Source organism: Choloepus didactylus, chromosome 22 (genome assembly GCF_015220235.1).
Source record: "Choloepus didactylus isolate mChoDid1 chromosome 22, mChoDid1.pri, whole genome shotgun sequence".
Classification (NCBI taxonomy): domain Eukaryota; kingdom Metazoa; phylum Chordata; class Mammalia; order Pilosa; family Megalonychidae; genus Choloepus; species Choloepus didactylus.
Window position 1 is genome coordinate 23,609,025 of NC_051328.1, and position 19,540 is coordinate 23,628,564.

Here is a 19,540-nt window from a genome sequence, read left to right on the forward strand (position 1 = left end):
CCATTTTGGTAATGGATGATAGTGGTGGTAGCACATTGTGAATGCAATTACCACTGAATTGTATACTCAAAAGTGGCTAAAATGGGAAATGTTATGTAGTGTATATATCACAATAAAATAAAATAAAAAAAATTTGCAAGTCTGTTTCCCTACCTTTCTACCCAAGTCCTTGTTGAGGGTGTCTGATGTGAGGGGGAGAGCTGGACTCCTTGCTTCTCTCAGACTTCCCTAATAATCCAGTTTCATCTTCTCTCTCTGGATGGGCTTCCTGTAGGCTCGCCCCAGCAGGCCTTGCTGCTCTGTGGCCCTCCCCATTGCTCTCCTCAGACCAGGTCCTGATCACGGGTGCCATCTTGGTTCTCTTTGGCCTGGAAAAGACTTGGTGACAGGGAGAGCCAGACCACCTTCCTCGTATCAGCCCCAACTCTCTCTTTCTCTCTCTTTCTTTCTCTCTCTCTCTCTCTCTTTCTCTCTCTCCTCCAAGGTTAGAAATATTAATATTTTATGTTATAATTGATAACTTTCAGGCTCATGCTATAAATGGCTGCTTTGTGACCTGTTTTTTACTCCCTTCATAACACATGGTTTTTCCTTGATAGGTTTTCTTTTGTGACATGTAAGGCTGTAGATTATTCATTTGAATGATTATCCATTTGTGATTGTAGGATAGCATAATTAAGTATTCTATAGAAAGTTAAATTGTTGACCCTTTTCTTTTTAACAATTTAAACAACAAATATGAACATTCTTGCAGGTGTGGTTTCGTGACATCTGGGATAATTTCCTGGCACAATTACTGGTCAAAGGGCTCGTTTAAGGCTTCTGAATTGCCAATTTATATTCCCCGTCCTTCAGCAATACTTAGCAGCACTCGTTGCCCAAATATTCCATAGCATTTGTCCTTTTAATTTGTATTTCTTAGTAATTGAAAGTTTTTCTATAGAGAGTTTCACTCAGAAAAATGCCAGAATCTTCTTTCAAGTCAATTCCACATGTTTTTCTCCTTCTTCCCTTACCCCAATCCCTTAACAGAAAGGAGTGATTGCTATAGGGACAAGTTTATTTGCTTTATAAGCTAGTGTTGTCCCTAAACCAAGCTAGAATGGAGACTTTATTGACAATCCCTCCTTCCTACCCCACCCCCCAAGCTGCCTTTGCCACAACACCTTCAGAATGGTAATATCCTTCCTTTCTAGACAAAATACCCAGAGATCAGAAGGGTCGCTGGCTGAGAGTGATCACTTAAGATTTTTATACTCATTTTGTCCCAAAGAGATGAGTGGTTTTGCTTTACCAGAACACGCAGTAAGGTTGGATGTTGGGGGCACATAGCACCTCCATGTCATGGCCATGAAGACAACCTGACCTCAAGGCTACTCCCATTGGAGGTGTCTAGGCAATTCCACTAAAACTAGACCTGGAACATAACGGGAATGAGTTCTCAGCCCAGTATTCATCATTTCTTATAAGTCCATTTAAAAGCTTTCTTTTTTCAACAGCTCTAGTACCCCAGGGACTTGACTTTTCTAGCCCACGTATTTTAGTGGCACCAGGTCAGGATCTGAGGCCAGGCTTGGCAGGATGGTCTTTAGAGAGGAGTTTTGAATACAGGCTAGGGACTCCTGGTTCCATTGGATGTCCTTCTATCTACTGTGGATACACAGGACTCTGATTTTTTTTTTTATTGTTGTTAATTCAAGAGATAGAAGTGGTCTGAACTTACTCACCCCTTCCCTCCCTTCCCCTAAAATATTCTAAGAATCATGTATTTGGGCTCAGTGCTGAAGGCTGTCAGCTTATCTTAGTACAGCACTTACCTCTTCATCATTGACCATGTGATTCTGAATCCCTGTGGGGGAAACTGAGGCTAAAGCAGTTAAATGGCTTTATCAAAGACCCCAGGCGGGCATGGAAGTAAGAGCTATGTTTGGACCCTTGTTTTCCAGTCCTAAGGTCTGAACCCCATGTGTTCATCAGTGCTCATCTCCTTGCCCCAGAGTTTGACACAAGTCCGTTCATGCCCCCATGACTTGGCCAAGATTTATGGTCCCGTGGAGCTAGGTTATGGTCAGGCAGAAATCAGTCTACTTCACTGGCTGCTGGAAGGTTAGGTTAGGAGGGGGATGAGTTATGAGACCTGGTTTTGGATCAATTTCATTTTGAAACCAGTGAAACAAGCTAGTGGTACCAGGAAGCAACTGGGAAGAAGTTATCATGATCAGCCCCAGGGCTTATCATTTACCAGCCTCCACATGACTCATGGCTTGCAGAGAAGGCTGCTCATGTTCCTACATGTGCAAGTTTCCATGGACAGGTCAGCTTGACCACGAGACCATTCGCTGCCTCCCCCCGTAAACCACAGAGTGCGGCTCCAAACAGCCCTCTCCAGAAGCTCCTAGCCAACCCTCGGGTCCTATTTATCTCCCTCTCCTCTAGGTGCTTCAGTCTCTCAGCTAAAGCTTATGCCTGTAGCTAGCTCCTTACCCACATGAAGAGGTAGTTTCTTGATGGCATAGAAAGTCCAGGACTTTGAAAAGTGAGAAGACTGAAGACAACTTTAATAGCTGACTCTGGGCCAGGCACCGTGCTCAGTTCTGGGCAAACATTATCCCACCTAATCTTTCAGTAACCTTATGAGGTAGATACTATTGTTCCTATTTTCCAGATGAGGAAACTGAGCCTTCCAAATGCTCACAATTTGCTCAGTCATACGAGTTGCATTACACGGATTTGAACTCAAGTCTTTCAAACTCCAAATCCCATGTTCTTCATCACTTACTTACCCGCCTTCAGGATTTGAAACCAGGTCACGTTGCTTCCTGGTTGTATGGAGCTTGCATACTTTACATACCTCCCTGAAGCTCCTTCCTGAGGCATTTCAACCCCTGGCAGCCTCAGAATGGGGGAAGTAACATCTACCGTGTAGGTGGATTTGGATAGAAAAATACTCAGCCGGGCAGAGTGGGTGTTTAAGCTTGTGCCCACCTGCCTGAATTCAAGGCATGAGTTGTGTTCTGCATCCATGTGAACACAGGTGAGGGCTGATGGGGGCCAGGTAGTTTGGAGTATGTGGCCTGAGTGGAGGGCTTGTGTACCAGGAGGTCAGGAGGACTATTGGCTTCTCTGTGATTCTTAGCCCTGTCCACTTGATGAATAGATGGAGAGCCTAGAGGCCAGGCTGCAAGTGTTTGGAAGCGTATAATAGTGGAAATGTGCTGCCAGATGGGTATTGGAGTGTGTTGTACATTCCGGGTGTGTGTGTGTGTGTGTGTGTGTGTGTGTGTGCGCGCATACACGCAGATTTCATAGACAGTAGGAAGAGAGATTCTGGGTTCCTGGTACCTTGGGGCACGGGCAGCTCTTAGAATTAAAGCTTCTGAGCAATAGCTGAGTCAGTTCTTGAGTCCTTTAGCCTCCTGCTGGGAACCTGGTAGGAGAGGATGGTCGAGGCCATTGACAGTCCCTCATTAAGGGAAATCACTGCCTGTGTCTGGTTAACCCTTGGCTAGCTAAAGACCCTCCCTTAGAAGAAGGTTGTATTTTTAAAATTCTTATTTTGTTTTGAAATAATTTCAAAGTTGCAGGGCAGTTACAAAAATAATACAAACAAGAGGGCTGTGTATTAAGAATGAATGGGACTGGTGGCTGCTGATTTTTGATCAGTGTTTGGTAACTAATGCATTCATGTGGGTCAGAAGGGTGTATAGTAAAAAATCTCATCCCCGTTTTCCAGCCACTGGTTTTCTACCCACAAAAGCCTAGTTCTTTGGGTCTCCTTCCAGAGGTATTTTCCAAACACAATTTAAAAATGTGAATGTTAGTATTGAATACATTGCTCTATACCCTATTTTTTTTTATTAACCATTGAGATATTTCCATGTCAATACAGAGAAGCTTCCTCGTTTTTTATGACTGCATTGTGTTGGTATCATAGCACAATATTAAACAATCCCTTATTGATGGGCATTTAAGTTGTTTCTGAACTTTTGCTATCACAATCACTTTATTATTGATTAGTTTGGTGGATGGTTGAAGAAAGGTGGTTTTGAACAGGAGGTAGTATCCTATAAGAATTTAAAGGTACTTAAAGGTAGACACTTTTGTTCTCCAATGTATGCCTAGTTTCTAAAAAGAATGTCTGACACACAGGAAGCACTCAACTACTTTTTGAGTGAATGCTGTGTTTAAGAGCCTTAAGAGTTAAGGCTTTAGAGTCTGACCACCCTGGTTTCTAAGTCTCTCTCTTGTCCACTTATAAGCTGTGTGACCTTGGGCAAGTCATTTCTCCTCAGACCCCAGTTTCCTCATATGATAAATAATGCTGTATAAGTTTTCATGGTTTACAAATTTGTGTTTGTGGGTATCATCTTGTGATCTATGATGGCCCTGTGAGGTCTAATTTCCATTTTCCAAATAAGAAAACATTAATTCCCTAATAAGGTTGTTCAAGTTCTGCATCAACCTATTGATGTTTGTGACTAACAGAGTTTTGAGGGACCATACCTTTAAATAACACTGAATCCCCCTGTGAATTTGGTGTTTCCTTCGTGCTTTTTCTGTTATATCCAGGAGTAAGTGCATTTGGTGCTAGCAAAAGTCTTGAACCCCCAAAATGCGTTTCTCTCCCTTTGAAAGCAAAGGAAGGCCGGCCTCAGGCTCAAAGCCTTCAGCAAACTATTGCATCGAGGCCCAAGGAATTCAGGTGCCTTGCTCAGGACCATCCTGCAAATGAATGTCCCAGCCTGCGGGGAACGGGGGTCTCTGTCTCCATTAATAGCTCTCATGGCAAACCCTTCCGCCAGGCTTCCTAAGCACAGCGCCGGGGCCAAGGGCATCTGTTCTCACTCAGTCCTCACGATCCCAGAGGAGGGAGTCTCTTCTTATCCCCAAGTCCAGTGCTTTTCTCCAAACCTCACACTATCTCACTTGGCATCTAAAAATCAATCTCTGCTATTTCAATAGAGGATGGGGAGCAAGGAGGAGGTAAAAAAACCAGCTCTGAAGTATACCAGAAAGTCGCTATAACCATCGTAGTTTAAAAAAATGATTCAGACGTGAGACAGGCCTGGCCACCACCTCCAGCTCCTCCGTCACCTGACCTCAGTGAATTTGCTTAACTTGTCAGCTTCCCCATCTAGGAAACGGGCATTAAAAACCTACCGGGGGCGGGGCAAGATGGAGGACTGGTGAGCTGTATGTTTTAGTTACTCCTCCAGGAAAGTAGGTAGAAAGCCAGGAACTGCGTGGACTGGACACCACAGAGCAATCTGACTTTGGGCATACTTCATACAAGACTCATGAAAATGTGGAACTGCTGAGATCAGCGAAATCTGTAAGTTTTTGCGGCCAGGGGATCCGCACCCCTCCCTGCCAGGCTCAGTCCCGTGGGAGGAGGGGCTGTCAGCTCCGGGAAGGAGAAGGGAGAACTGCAGTGGCAGCCTTTATCGGAAACTCATTCTACTGATCCAAACTCCAACCATAGATAGACTGAGAACAGACACCAGAGAATCTGAGAGCAGCCAGCCCAGCAGAGAGGAGACAGGCATAGAAAAAAAACAACACGAAAAACTCCAAAATAAAAGCGGAGGATTTTTGGAGTTCTGGTGAACATAGAAAGGGGAAGGGCAGAGCTCAGGCCCTGAGGCGCATATGCAAATCCCGAAGAAAAGCTGATCTCTCTGCCCTGTGGACCTTTCCTTAATGGCCCTGGTTGCTTTGTCTATTAGCATTTCAATAACCCATTAGATCTCTGAGGAGGGCCCTTTTTTTTTTTTTTTTAATCCTTTTTTCTTTTTCTAAAACAATTACTCTAAGAAGCCCAATACAGAAAGCTTCAAAGACTTGCAATTTGGGCAGGTCAAGTCAAGAGCAGAACTAAGAGAGCTCTGAGACAAAAGGCAATAATCCAGTGGCTGAGAAAATTCACTAAACACCACAACTTCCCAAGAAAAGGGGGGTGTCCGCTCACAGCCATCATCCTGGTGGACAGGAAACACTCCTGCCCATCGCCAGCCCCATAGCCCAGAGCTGCCCCAGACAACCCAGTGTGACGGAAGTGCTTCAAATAACAGGCACACACCACAAAACTGGACGTGGACATTAGCCTTCCCTGCAACCTCAGCTGATTGTCCCAGAGTTGGGAAGGTGGAGCAGTGTGAATTAACAAAGCCCCATTCAGCCATCATTTCAGCAGACTGGCAGCCTCCCTACACAGCCCAGCAGCCCAGAACTGCCCTGGGGGGACGGCACTCACCTGTGACATAGCACAGTCGTCCCTCAACAGAGGACCTGGGGTGCACAGCCTGGAAGAGGGGCCCACTTGCACGTCTCAGGAGCCATACACCAATACCAAGGACTTGTGGGTCAGTGGCAGAGACAAACTGTGGCAGGACTGAACTGAAGGATTAGACTATTGCAGCAGCTTTAAAACTCTAGGATCACCAGGGAGATTTGATTGTTAGGGCCACCCCCCCCTCCATGACTGCCCAGAAACACGCCCCATATACAGGGCGGGCAACACCAACTACAACACAAGCTTGGTACACCAGTTGGACCCCACAAGACTCACTCCCCCACTCACCAAAAAGGCTAAGCAGGGGAGAACTGGCTTGTGGAGAACAGGTGGCTCGTGGATGCCACCTGCTGGTTAGTTAGAGAAAGTGTACTCCACGAAGCTGTAGATCTGATAAATTAGAGATAAGGACTTCAATTGGTCTACAAATCCTAAAAGAACCCTATCAAGTTCAGCAAATGCCACGAGGCCAAAAACAACAGAAAATTATAAAGCATATGAAAAAACCAGACGCTATGGATAACCCAAGCCCAAGCACCCAAATCAAAAGATCAGAAAAGACACAGCACCTAGAGCAGCTACTCAAAGAACTAAAGACGAACAATGAGACCATAGTACGGGATACAAAGGAAATCAAGAAGACCCTAGAAGAGCATAAAGAAGACATTGCAAGACTAAATAAAAAAATGGATGATCTTATGGAAATTAAAGAAACTGTTGACCAAATTAAAAAGATTCTGGACACTCATAGTACAAGACTAGAGGAAGTTGAACAACGAATCAGTGACCTGGAAGATGACAGAATGGAAAATGAAAGCATAAAAGAAAGAATGGGGAAAAAAATTGAAAAAATCGAAACGGACCTCAGGGATATGATAGATAATATGAAACGTCCGAATATAAGACTCATTGGTGTCCCAGAAGGGGAAGAAAAGGGTAAAGGTCTAGGAAGAGTATTCAAAGAAATTGTTGGGGAAAACTTCCCAAATCTTCTAAACAACATAAATACACAAATCATAAATGCTCAGCGAACTCCAAATAGAATAAATCCAAATAAACCCACTCCGAGACATATACTGATCACACTGTCAAACACAGAAGAGAAGGAGCAAGTTCTGAAAGCAGCAAGAGAAAAGCAATTGACCACATACAAAGGAAACAGCATAAGACTAAGTAGTGATTACTCAGCAGCCACCATGGAGGCAAGAAGGCATTGGCACGATATATTTAAAATTATGAGTGAGAAAAATTTCCAGCCAAGAATACTTTATCCAGCAAAGCTCTCCTTCAAATTTGAGGGAGAGCTTACATTTTTCACAGACAAACAAATACTGAGAGAATTTGCTAACAAGAGACCTGCCCTACTGGAGATACTAAAGGGAGCCCTACAGACAGAGAAACAAAGAAAGGACAGAGAGACTTGGAGAAAGGTTCAGTACTAAAGAGATTCGGTATGGGTACAATAAAGGATATTAATAGAGAGAGGGGAAAAATATGACAAACATAAACCAAAGGATAAGATGGCTGATTCAAGAAATGCCTTCACGGTTATAACGTTGAATGTAAATGGATTAAACTCCCCAATTAAAAGATATAGATTCGCAGAATGGATCAAAAAAAATGAACCATCAATATGTTGCATACAAGAGACTCATCTTAGACACAGGGACACAAAGAAACTGAAAGTGAAAGGATGGAAAAAAATATTTCATGCAAGCTACAGCCAAAAGAAAGCAGGTGTGGCAATATTAATCTCAGATAAAATAGACTTCAAATGCAGGGATGTTTTGAGAGACAAAGAAGGCCACTACATACTAATAAAAGGGGCAATTCAGCAAGAAGAAATAACAATCGTAAATGTCTATGCACCCAATCAAGGTGCCACAAAATACATGAGAGAAACACTGGCAAAACTAAAGGAAGCAATTGATGTTTCCACAATAATTGTGGGAGACTTCAACACATCACTCTCTCCTATAGATAGATCAACCAGACAGAAGACCAGTAAGGAAACTGAAAACCTAAACAATCTGATAAATGAATTAGATTTAACAGACATATACAGGACATTACATCCCAAATCACCAGGATACACATACTTTTCTAGTGCTCATGGAACTTTCTCCAGAATAGATCATAGGCTGGGACATAAAACAAGCCTCAATAAATTTAAAAAGATTGAAATTATTCAAAGCACATTCTTTGACCACAATGGAATACAATTAGAAGTCAATAACCATCAGAGACTTAGAAAATTCACAAATACCTGGAGGTTAAACAACACACTCCTAAACAATCAGTGGGTTAAAGAAGAAATAGCAAGAGAAATTGCTAAATATATAGAGACGAATGAAAATGAGAACACAACATACCAAAACCTATGGGATGCAGCAAAAGCAGTGCTAAGGGGGAAATTTATAGCACTAAACGCATATATTAAACAGGAAGAAAGAGCCAAAATCAAAGAACTAATGGATCAACTGAAGAAGCTAGAAAATGAACAGCAAACCAATCCTAAACCAAGTAGAAGAAAAGAAATAACAAGGATTAAAGCAGTAATAAATGACATAGAGAACAAAAAAACAATAGAGGATAAATATCACCAAAAGTTGGTTCTTTGAGAAGATCAACAAGATTGACAAGCCCCTAGCTAGACTGACAAAATCAAAAAGAGAGAAGACCCATATAAACAAAATAATGAATGAAAAAGGTGACATAACTGCAGATCCTGAAGAAATTAAAAAAATTATAAGAGGATATTATGAACAACTGTATGGCAACAAACTGGATAATGTAGAAGAAATGGACAATTTCCTGGAAACATATGAACAACCTAGACTGACCAGAGAAGAAATAGAAGACCTCAACCAACCCATCACAAGCAAAGAGATCCAATCAGTCATCAAAAATCTTCCCACAAATAAATGCCCAGGGCCAGATGGCTTCACAGGGGAATTCTACCAAACTTTCCAGAAAGAACTGACACCAATCTTACTCAAACTCTTTCAAAACATTGAAGAAAATGGAACACTACCTAACTCATTTTATGAAGCTAACATCAATCTAATACCAAAACCAGGCAAAGATGCTACAAAAAAGGAAAACTACCGGCCAATCTCCCTAATGAATATAGATGCAAAAATCCTCAACAAAATACTTGCAAATCAAATCCAAAGACACATTAAAAAACTCATACACCATGACCAAGTGGGGTTCATTCCAGGCATGCAAGGATGGTTCAACATAAGAAAATCAATCAATGTATTACAACACATTAACAAGTCAAAAGGGAAAAATCAATTGATCATCTCAATAGATGCTGAAAAAGCATTTGACAAAATCCAACATCCGTTTTTGATAAAAACACTTCAAAAGGTAGGAATTGAAGGAAACTTCCTCAACATGATAAAGAGCATATATGAAAAACCCACAGCCAGCATAGTACTCAATGGTGAGAGACTGAAAGCCTTCCCTCTAAGATCAGGAACAAGACAAGGATGCCCGCTATCACCACTGTTATTCAACATTGTGCTGGAAGTGCTAGCCAGGGCAATCCGGCAAGACAAAGAAATAAAAGGCATCCAAATTGGAAAAGAAGAAGTAAAACTGTCATTGTTTGCAGATGATATGATCTTATATCTAGAAACCCCTGAGAAATCGATGATACAGCTACTAGAGCTAATAAACAAATTTAGCAAAGTAGCGGGATACAAGATTAATGCACATAAGTCAGTAATGTTTCTATATGCTCGAAATGAACAAACTGAAGAGACACTCAAGAAAAAGATACCATTTTCAATAGCAACTAAAAAAATCAAGTACCTAGGAATAAACTTAACCAAAGATGTAAAAGACCTATACAAAGAAAACTACATAACTCTACTAAAAGAAATAGAAGGGGACCTTAAAAGATGGAAAAATATTCCATGTTCATGGATAGGAAGACTAAATGTCATTAAGATGTCAATTCTACCCAAACTCATCTACAGATTCAATGCAATCCCAATCAAAATTCCAACAACCTACTTTGCAGACTTGGAAAAGCTAGTTATCAAATTTATTTGGAAAGGGAAGATGCCTCGAATTGCTAAAGACACTCTAAAAAAGAAAAACGAAGTGGGAGGACTTACACTCCCTGACTTTGAAGCTTATTATAAAGCCACAGTTGCCAAAACAGCATGGTACTGGCACAAAGATAGACATATAGATCAATGGAATCGAATTGCGAATTCGGAGATAGACCCTCAGATCTATGGCCAACTGATCTTTGATAAGGCCCCCAAAGTCACTGAACTGAGTCATAATGGTCTTTTCAACAAATGGGGCTGGGAGAGTTGGATATCCATATCCAAAAGAATGAAAGAGGACCCCTACCTCACCCCCTACACAAAAATTAACTCAAAATGGACCAAAGATCTCAATATAAAAGAAAGTACCATAAAACTCCTAGAAGATAATGTAGGAAAACATCTTCAAGACCTTGTATTAGGCGGCCACTTCCTAGACTTTACACCCAAAGCACAAGCAACAAAAGAGAAAATAGATAAATGGGAACTCCTTAAGCTTAGAAGTTTCTGCACCTCAAAGGAATTTCTCAAAAAGGTAAAGAGGCAGCCAACTCAATGGGAAAAAATTTTTGGAAACCATGTATCTGACAAAAGACTGATATCTTGCATATGTAAAGAAATCCTACAACTCAATGACAATAGTACAGACAGCCCAATTATAAAATGGGCAAAAGATATGAAAAGACAGTTCTCTGAAGAGGAAATACAAATGGCCAAGAAACACATGAAAAAATGTTCAGCTTCACTAGCTATTAGAGAGATGCAAATTAAGACCACAATGAGATACCATCTCAGACCGATTAGAATGGCTGCCATTAAACAAACAGGAAACTACAAATGCTGGAGGGGATGTGGAGAAATTGGAACTCTTATTCACTGTTGGTGGGACTGTATAATGGTTCAGCCACTCTGGAAGTCAGTCTGGCAGTTCCTTAGAAAACTAGATATAGAGTTACCATTCGATCCAGCGATTGCACTTCTCAGTATATACCCGGAAGGTCGGAAAGCAGTGACACGAACAGATATCTGCACGCCAATGTTCATAGCAGCATTATTCGCAATTGCCAAAAGATGGAAACAACCCAAATGTCCATCAACAGATGAGTGGATAAATAAAATGTGGTATATACACACGATGGAATACTACGCGGCAGTAAGAAGGAACGATCTCGTGAAACATATGACAACATGGATGAACCTTGAAGACATAATGCTAAGCGAAATAAGCCAGGCACAAAAAGAGAAATATTATATGCTACCACTAATGTGAACTTTGAAAAATGTAAAACAAATGGCTTATAATGTAGAATGTAGGGGAACTAGCAATAGAGAGCAATTAAGGAAGGGGGAACAATAATCCAAGAAGAACAGATAAGCTATTTAACGTTCTGGGGATGCCCAGGAATGACTATGGTCTGTTAATTTCTGATGGATATAGAAGGAACAAGTTCACAGAAATGTTGCTATATTATGTAACTCTCTTGGGGTAAAGTAGGAACATGTTGGAAGTTAAGCAGTTATCTTAGGTTAGTTGTCTTTTTCTTACTCCCTTGTTATGGTCTCTTTGAAATGTTCTTTTATTGTATGTTTGTTTTCTTTTTAACTTTTTTTTCATACAGTTAACTTAAAAAAGAAGGGAAAGTTAAAAAAAAAAAAAAGAAAAACAAGGGAAAAAAAAAAGATGTAGTGCCCCCTTGAGGAGCCTGTGGAGAATGCAGGGGTGTTGGCCTACCCCACCTCCATGGTTGCTAACATGACCGCAGACATAGGGGACTGGTGGTTTGATGGGTTGAGCCCTCTACCATAGGTTTTACCCTTGGGAAGACGGTTGCTGCAAAGGAGAGGCTAGGCCTCTCTATGGTTGTGCCTAAGAGCCTCCTCCCGAATGCCTCTTTGTTGCTCAGATGTGGCCCTCTCTCTCTGGCTAAGCCAACGTGAAAGCTGAAATCACTGCCCTCCCCCCTACGTGGGATCAGACACCCAGGGGAGTGAATCTCCCTGGCGACGTGGAATATGACTCCCGGGGAGGAATGTAGACCCGGCATCATGGGACGGAGAACATCTTCTTGACCAAAAGGGGGATGTGAAAGGAAATGAAATAAGCTTCAGTAGCAGAGAGATTCCAAAAGGAGCCGAGAGGTCTCTCTGGTGGGCACTCTTACGCACACTTTAGACAACCCTTTTTAGGTTCTAAAGAATTGGGGTAGCTGGTGGTGGATACCTGAAACTATCAAACTACAACCCAGAACCCATGAATCTCGAAGACAGTTGTATAAAAATGTAGCTTATGAGGGGTGACAATGGGATTGGGAAAGCCATAAGGACCACACTCCACTTTGTCTAGTTTATGGATGGATGAGTAGAAAAATAGGGGAAGGAAACAAACAGACAAAGGTACCCAGTGTTCTTTTTTACTTCAATTGCTCTTTTTCACTCTAATTATTATTCTTGTTATTTTTGTGTGTGTGCTAATGAAGGTGTCAGGGATTGATTTGGGTGATGAATGTACCACTATGTAATGGTACTGTAAACAATCGAAAGTACTATTTGTTTTGTATGACTGCGTGGTATGTGAATATATCTCAATAAAATGAAGATTAAAAAAAAAAAAAAAAAAAACCTACCGGGGGAAAAAAATCTACCACTATAAGTCGGCTGTAAAAGGACAAAAATTGTATGATTCTATTTACATGAAATATCTAGATTAAGCAAATTCATAAAAGAAAGAGATAGAAAGTAACTAGAGGTCACCAGGGGCCAGGGGAGGCGAGAATGGGCAGTTGAAGGTTCTTGGGTAGAGTTTCTCTTCTGGGTGATGGCAAACTTGCGGTAATGGAGGGTGGTGAAGGTAGCACGACATTGTGAATGTGCACTCAAAAGTGGTCATAGTGGCAGATTTATGTTATGTGCATGTTACCACAATGAAAATATTTTTTTAAAAAAGACCTACTTCATAGGGTGCTACATAAAGATTAAATAAGAAAGCAGGTAAATTTTAGCTATTAATAGTAATTCATGAGGGGAGAGATTCCTGACTCTTGAAATTGATGCATGTTAAGAGAAAATCTGGACCTACAGAAAAATAAAGAAAACTAGTTACTGGTGGTAATCACATTCATTGGAAAGGTTCATTTCTTCCAGTTTTTTCTTTTTCCATGTATATTTATATGTACCATGCAGTCTGCTTATTTGCTTTTACTTCATAGCATATGGATTCCCCTAGATAATTCAAAGCCTATATTATAAATATCACTTTGCTGGATTAATGACCCATGGAGTGCAGAAGATACAGATTATTTAACATTTGCCCTGTATTTGAGATAATTTAACCTTTGCTCCCTATCACCCCTGGTTCTTCTAGCCCTAAAGCAAAGTGAGCTCCCTCAGATGAGCCTACGAAGCTGTGTGTGGGAGGTAAGGGGCAGGCCCTCCTGGGAATCTTGTGGCCCCTGGGACCCTCTGGAGCTGGATCAGGCATACATCCCTCTCCCCTCCTTCCCACTGGCGAGCATGCCCAGCCCAAGACTCCTCAGCGGGGCGTCGTCATGGAGGCAGGCCTGGTTTCTAAGCAATCTTCTCTTTCTCACAGGCTCCTCTGGCCTTCCCACAAAGGAGCCTGCCTGTGTGCCTGAGCTGTCTCCTGCCTGGTACCAGGAGCTGAAGGCGGCTGTTTATGTTCCCCATCCTTTCCTCCCAAGCCCACCTCTTTTCCACATTGGCTGGGAGCTTCTAGATTTCACAGATCAGTAGGACTTGCTGTTGTGAAGCAAATGACATTCATAAAAAAGCTGCTGGCATCCCCTGTGCTGCCTGGCCTGGCCTCCCACTGTGGCTCCAACATGCCTCAGGGCCTTTGCATTTGCTATCCCCTCACCTACCACAAGCTCTTCCTCCGGTTACCTGCAAGACTCTCTCCCTGGCCTCCCTCAGGTCTTTGCTCAATTGTAACTTTCTCAAACATGCCTTCCCTGACTATCTTATTTACTATTGCAACCCTCACCCCATCTTCCTTTCCTGCTGCATATTTCTATATTGTATTTATCCCTATCTCAAACAATTTATATTTGCTAGAATTTTTAGCTTTAAGTTGAAATTGCCTGCATTTGACTATTTTTGACCTACAAAAGTGGCAGTTTTCATAGGGTTGAACCTAATGTGTTACTCGTGATTTTGCATGTAATAATCTTATTTAAGTGCCACAAGGGCAAGGACTTTTTTTTACCTCTTTTGTTTCAGTGTTGGATCCCCAGTGCCTAGAAGATGCCTGACACATAGTAGGTGTTCGTAAGTGTTTGCGTGAGTGAGTCACTGTGTGCACGAATGTACCCGACAAGGATGAATCGGCATCTTCTGCCCTCCTCGTTAGATGTGGTTTTCTTTTTGCTACCCTTTGACCTAGCAATTTGGGTTTGAGAATTTACACCACGGATACACTTGTACAGGTGTGCAAAGAAGTTCATACAAGGATGCTCATAACACTATTGATCATAATAGCCTGAGATTAAAAACAAATGGCCATGAGTAGAGAGCAATCGTTAAATCAATATGTCTTTATTGTGGAGCCCTTCAGAAATGTATATGCGCTAATGCAGAAAGTTTCATCAAATGAAAATCAAAGTATCTCATACATAAATGTACATATCATAAGTTTACAGCTTGGGGCATTTTCACAAGGAGAATAACTGTATAACCAGCACCCAGATTGGGACACACCATTACCAGCATTCCAGAAACGCCCTTCTGCCCCCTTCCAGTCACTAACCACCCTCCCCAAAAGGTGACCAGTGCTGTAATTTCTTTAACCTAGATTAGTTTTGCCTGTTTTTGAACTTGGTGTCAGTGGACTCATACATATGTCTTCTCTTGTATCTGGCCTCTGTTACTCAACCTTATATTTGTAAGATTCTTCCATGTTGTCCCGTGTACTTGTAGTTGAATCATTTCATTGTGTGAGTATGCCATAATGTTTCCATCCATTCCACTTTGATGGACCTTTGGACTGATTCCAGATTTTAGGTGTTATGAGTAGTGCTGCATGTCTTTGGGTGAATGTATTTTTGTTGGGTCTAGACCTCAGAGTGGAATCACTGGATCTTGGGGAACGTGTATCACTTTAGCACATAATGCCAAATGGTTTTCCAATGTGATTGTATCATTTTACACTCCCACATCAGACTTCTTTTTCATATTATACTCGTATACACCATTCAAATACTTAATCATGTTCACATCACTTTTGTCATTAAAAAAACTCATCTGTTATCCTTTCTTATTTTACAGAAAGGTTTTTTTTAATACTAAAGTAATTATAATCTGAGACTAAGTGACAACTTTTCCAAAAAGGGCATGGGAGACCGTGGCCAGCACTGTCCTTGTGGTCTGTGTTTTGCTGCAGTCTGGTGACAGTGAGCGCTGGTGTCTGGGCCGGCAGTAGGGAAGCCCCGGGCTGGGGCCTGGTGCCGATGGAGGCCCCAGCAGGTCCCCTGATTTCACACCTGGGCCACAAGGACGGGCAGGTGAGAACATCAGCCCTGAATACTCTCTGGTGTGTGTCTTGGAGTCACGCAGCTCCAGCTGCTGAAAAGGGGCTAATACCTACCATGGTGGTTGTAAGGATGATATGGGACTAGTCTTGGGCTTGGTGAATGGCAGTCATTAACTGAGAATGCTTGTTTAAAGGGCGGCTGAGCCAGGGGGATTCGGAATGAGCATGACAAAGTGGAATAATCAGAGGCTGTCCAGAATGATCTGTGTGGGCTACAGCGTAGTGGGGTACACCTGTGGGCTTTGGAAAGTCTGAATGTCTCCAGCTGTGACCTCAGCTCAGCCCTGTGCCTCATGAGGCCACATGGGGCTAATGTCACTGAACATCTCTGATCTTGGTTGTCTGGCCTCAAATGCCAAGAAGGGTTTGGGCCCAGAAACTGACCACATGACCTTCCCTCTTAAGGTCAAAATTGGAAGTTCCCTCTGAAATGTGTGTTTGGTCAGTGATGCAGGGTCTACTGGTCATGCTGCTGATCAGAGGAAATAAGCCAAGTCTCCCTTCTGCAGCCACTTGGTAGCAGTCCTTGGTCCAATCAGGAGACCTTTGTCACGTCTTAAGTCCCTTAGGGTACCTTCCAGAGCCCTCCGATCCCTAATGCTCTCTTTTTCCCTTCCCCACAGTAGTCTTCATGGGCTGCCCTGGACAAGAGTCAGCACTGCTTAGCACTGATGACGACGACTTCACTGTACTGAGTGACGGAACAGTCCAGGTGAAACACCGTGTCCACCTGCAGGATGGGAGAAGAACATTCTCCGTGCATGCCCAGGATGCAGCTGGCCAGGAGTCCTTGGTTGCTGTGGCCGTTGTGAGCCAAGTTAAGCCTTCAGAGGAGGTAATGTTAGCCTCGATTGCCCACATCTCTGGGTGTGGACACTGCTCTATGTACAGCAGCCCTTGCAGCTCCCCAGGAGAGGTGCTGGCGAGTCAGGGCAGTGGGGCAAGGAGCTGCCTGGTGACTAACCACCAAAACCCAGTACCCTTCATCCTTTGGATTCCTCTCCCATCTTCCTCTCCTTGTTTCCCACATCATCCAGGTAAACCCCAAGTGAAGGCGGGTCTAACACAGGACTTCCCATGAGCCTCTGGGAAGATGGACCTGAGGTGCTTGGTCACATGTCTTTGTTTCTTTTAATTTACTTTTTTTGAATAGCTAATATATCCACATGGTTTAATTTTTTAATATAAAAAAGTGATACAATTTGTCTGTCTTCATCTGCATAATTCCCTCTCTACACCACCCCAAAGATAAAATAAGATAACCACTTTTAGTGGTTTGTCTTTCCTTCCAGAGTTTATTTTATATATGTGTATATGTGAGTGTGTGTGTATGCAGCTAAAAATATAGACTCTTATTTCTCCTCTACTTTATGAAAAAGCTAACATCCTAGTCACATGTCCACCCCTTTCTTTTTGTACTTAGCAATGCATCAGTATAATTCTTACCCCCCTTTCCCACACATAACTGCTATTATAATTTCTCCTATATTCTCCAAGCCTTTGTCTATGTATGTACAAGCAAATGTGACCATACAGTCTTATTTTCCTACCTTTTTATATGAAAGGTGGGACATGGCCTGCACACATTAAGCACTATGTAAGTGTTTGTTAAATAAAATGAAATACTATATTTAAGCTGCTCCATACCTTGCTCTTTTCATTTAACATTATATATCAAGGATCTTCCAGTGCCAGCACGTAGAAAACCTCCTCATTCCTCATTTTTAGAGCTGCCTAGTATCACGCTAGGTGGGTGTACTATGGTGCATTTAATCAGTCTTCTGTAAGTGAACACTTAGGTTGTTTCCAAGTTTCCTTTTGCAACATGCCCATTTAGTTCTTTCTCCCCGCTCTGAACACTTGTAAGTGAGATGACATTGGGGTATGTTCCAGCTGTTTGTATATTTGGGTTAAGGATCTTCTCTCCTTGCAGGAAATGAAGGCATTGACCAGCTCCCCATCCAAACGCATCTTACAAAGACGCAAGAGAGAATGGGTGGTCCCGCCAATATCCGTCTCTGAGAATGGCAAGGGTCCCTTCCCCCAGAGGCTGAATCAGGTACAACTGTGTCTTCTTCCTGGGAGTCATTAGTAGCAGAAGGAACCCCCCCTCCAGAGACCTGAATCTGAGATTTCTCAATACAGAGTGCTCGGACCTGTAGAGGAAAGTATCTGTCTCAGGGGCCCAGTCTGATAAGGCAGCCCAGCCCCACTCCCAGTGAGGAGGGTTCTTTGCTGCAATCATGAGATATTTGTCAGCGGCCATTCTTTTGCTTCCAGCTCAAATCTAATAAGGACAGAGGCACTAAGATTTTCTACAGCATCACAGGGCCTGGGGCAGACAGCCCCCCTGAGGGTGTCTTCACCATAGAGAAAGAGACAGGCTGGTTGTTGTTGAATAAGCCACTGGACCGGGAGAAGATTGCCAAGTATGAGGCAAGTAGCCTTTAGCATCCAATGTAAATGCCCCCTCGGGGGATGAGGAGCAGGGCTCTAGGCCCTGGTGGGGAGGCAGCCCCAGGCTGATCCCAGACCTTTGTGCCAACAGCTCTTTGGCCATGCGGTGTCAGAGAACGGTGCATCGGTGGAAGAGCCCATGAACATCTCCATCATCGTGATGGACCAGAATGACCACAAGCCCAAGTTCATCCAGGATGTCTTTAAGGGGAGCGTCTTGGAGGGGGCACTGCCTGGTAAGAAGATTGGGGAGGGGAAAGCTGGGGGTCTGCTGGACCCAGACTGGGCCTTGGGTCAACTTCTGGAACCATCCGGAGGTCAGCCCAGGGCCTTAAAGGCTGGAAGACCCCTCTGTGCCTGATTCCTTTGGCTAGACATTAGATCACCTGGGGTCTTCTTAAAAATCCAGATTCCCCCACTCCACCCCAAGATTCCTGAGCCAGGATGATCCTGGGGTAGATCCCTGAAGTTTGTGTATTTGAAAATTTCCAGAAGATTCAGATGATCAGCCAGGTTTGGGAACCACCACTAGCTTTGAACCTTGACTTTGCCTCTTTGCCAGCCGTGACCCTGGGCAAGTTCTTGATCTCTTGAGCCTCCATCCTCACATCTGAAAATGGGAATATCTACTTTGAAAAATTGTGAAAATTGGAACTAATATGTGAATCCTGTTAGGTAATATAAATCACCTGACATCGTTATTCAGTAAATGGCAGCTACAAAGAAAGCAGCAAAGTCTGGGAGGTATGAGAACATGGTTTTTGGAAAGCTGAAAATAGATTGCCATAGCTGGCAGAGAGGACAGCAGGAGCCAGCAGAAGAGTTGAGAAGCAGGTGCATGTTAATGACCTCTCATAGCAGGTGCTGGTGGGAGAGTGTCCCTCCTCTCCCTCTTTACTCCTGAGTTGTGGAGAAATACAGAGAAGTGTGAATTGGTTAGATCACCAATTACAGAACCCCCCTCCCTTCTCCAAATAAAAACAGTGCCTTAAGCAAAAAGGAAGTTTGGGGGGAGTTTTTTTGTTTTGTGTTTTTTTTGTTTTTCCCTTTTCTTCCTTGATCTTCTTTATTCAGGAAGTCCAGAAGTAGTCAGTTCAGGCTGGAGTAGTGCTTCATGGTGTTGGAGACAGTTTCCTTCAGTCTTGTTGTTCTGTGTTTTGGTTTTCATTCCCAAGTTTA

General features: G+C 42.8%; 1 protein-coding gene across 2 annotated transcripts in view; it reads left to right on the forward strand.

Annotated features, from left to right (window-relative positions):
• Positions 1–19,540, forward strand: part of CDH3 (cadherin 3) — a 56,682-nt gene that overhangs the window by 12,297 nt on the left and 24,845 nt on the right. The window contains exons 3-6 of one of the 2 annotated variants that reach the window (XM_037815869.1): positions 16,528–16,739; positions 17,838–17,963; positions 18,185–18,340; positions 18,453–18,597. In XM_037815869.1, the coding sequence (XP_037671797.1) occupies positions 16,528–16,739; positions 17,838–17,963; positions 18,185–18,340; positions 18,453–18,597 (639 nt within the window). Of the gene's footprint in view, positions 1–16,527; positions 16,740–16,966; positions 17,009–17,837; positions 17,964–18,184; positions 18,341–18,452; positions 18,598–19,540 lie in introns of those variants that run through there. The other variant, XM_037815870.1, reaches the window with a different exon arrangement.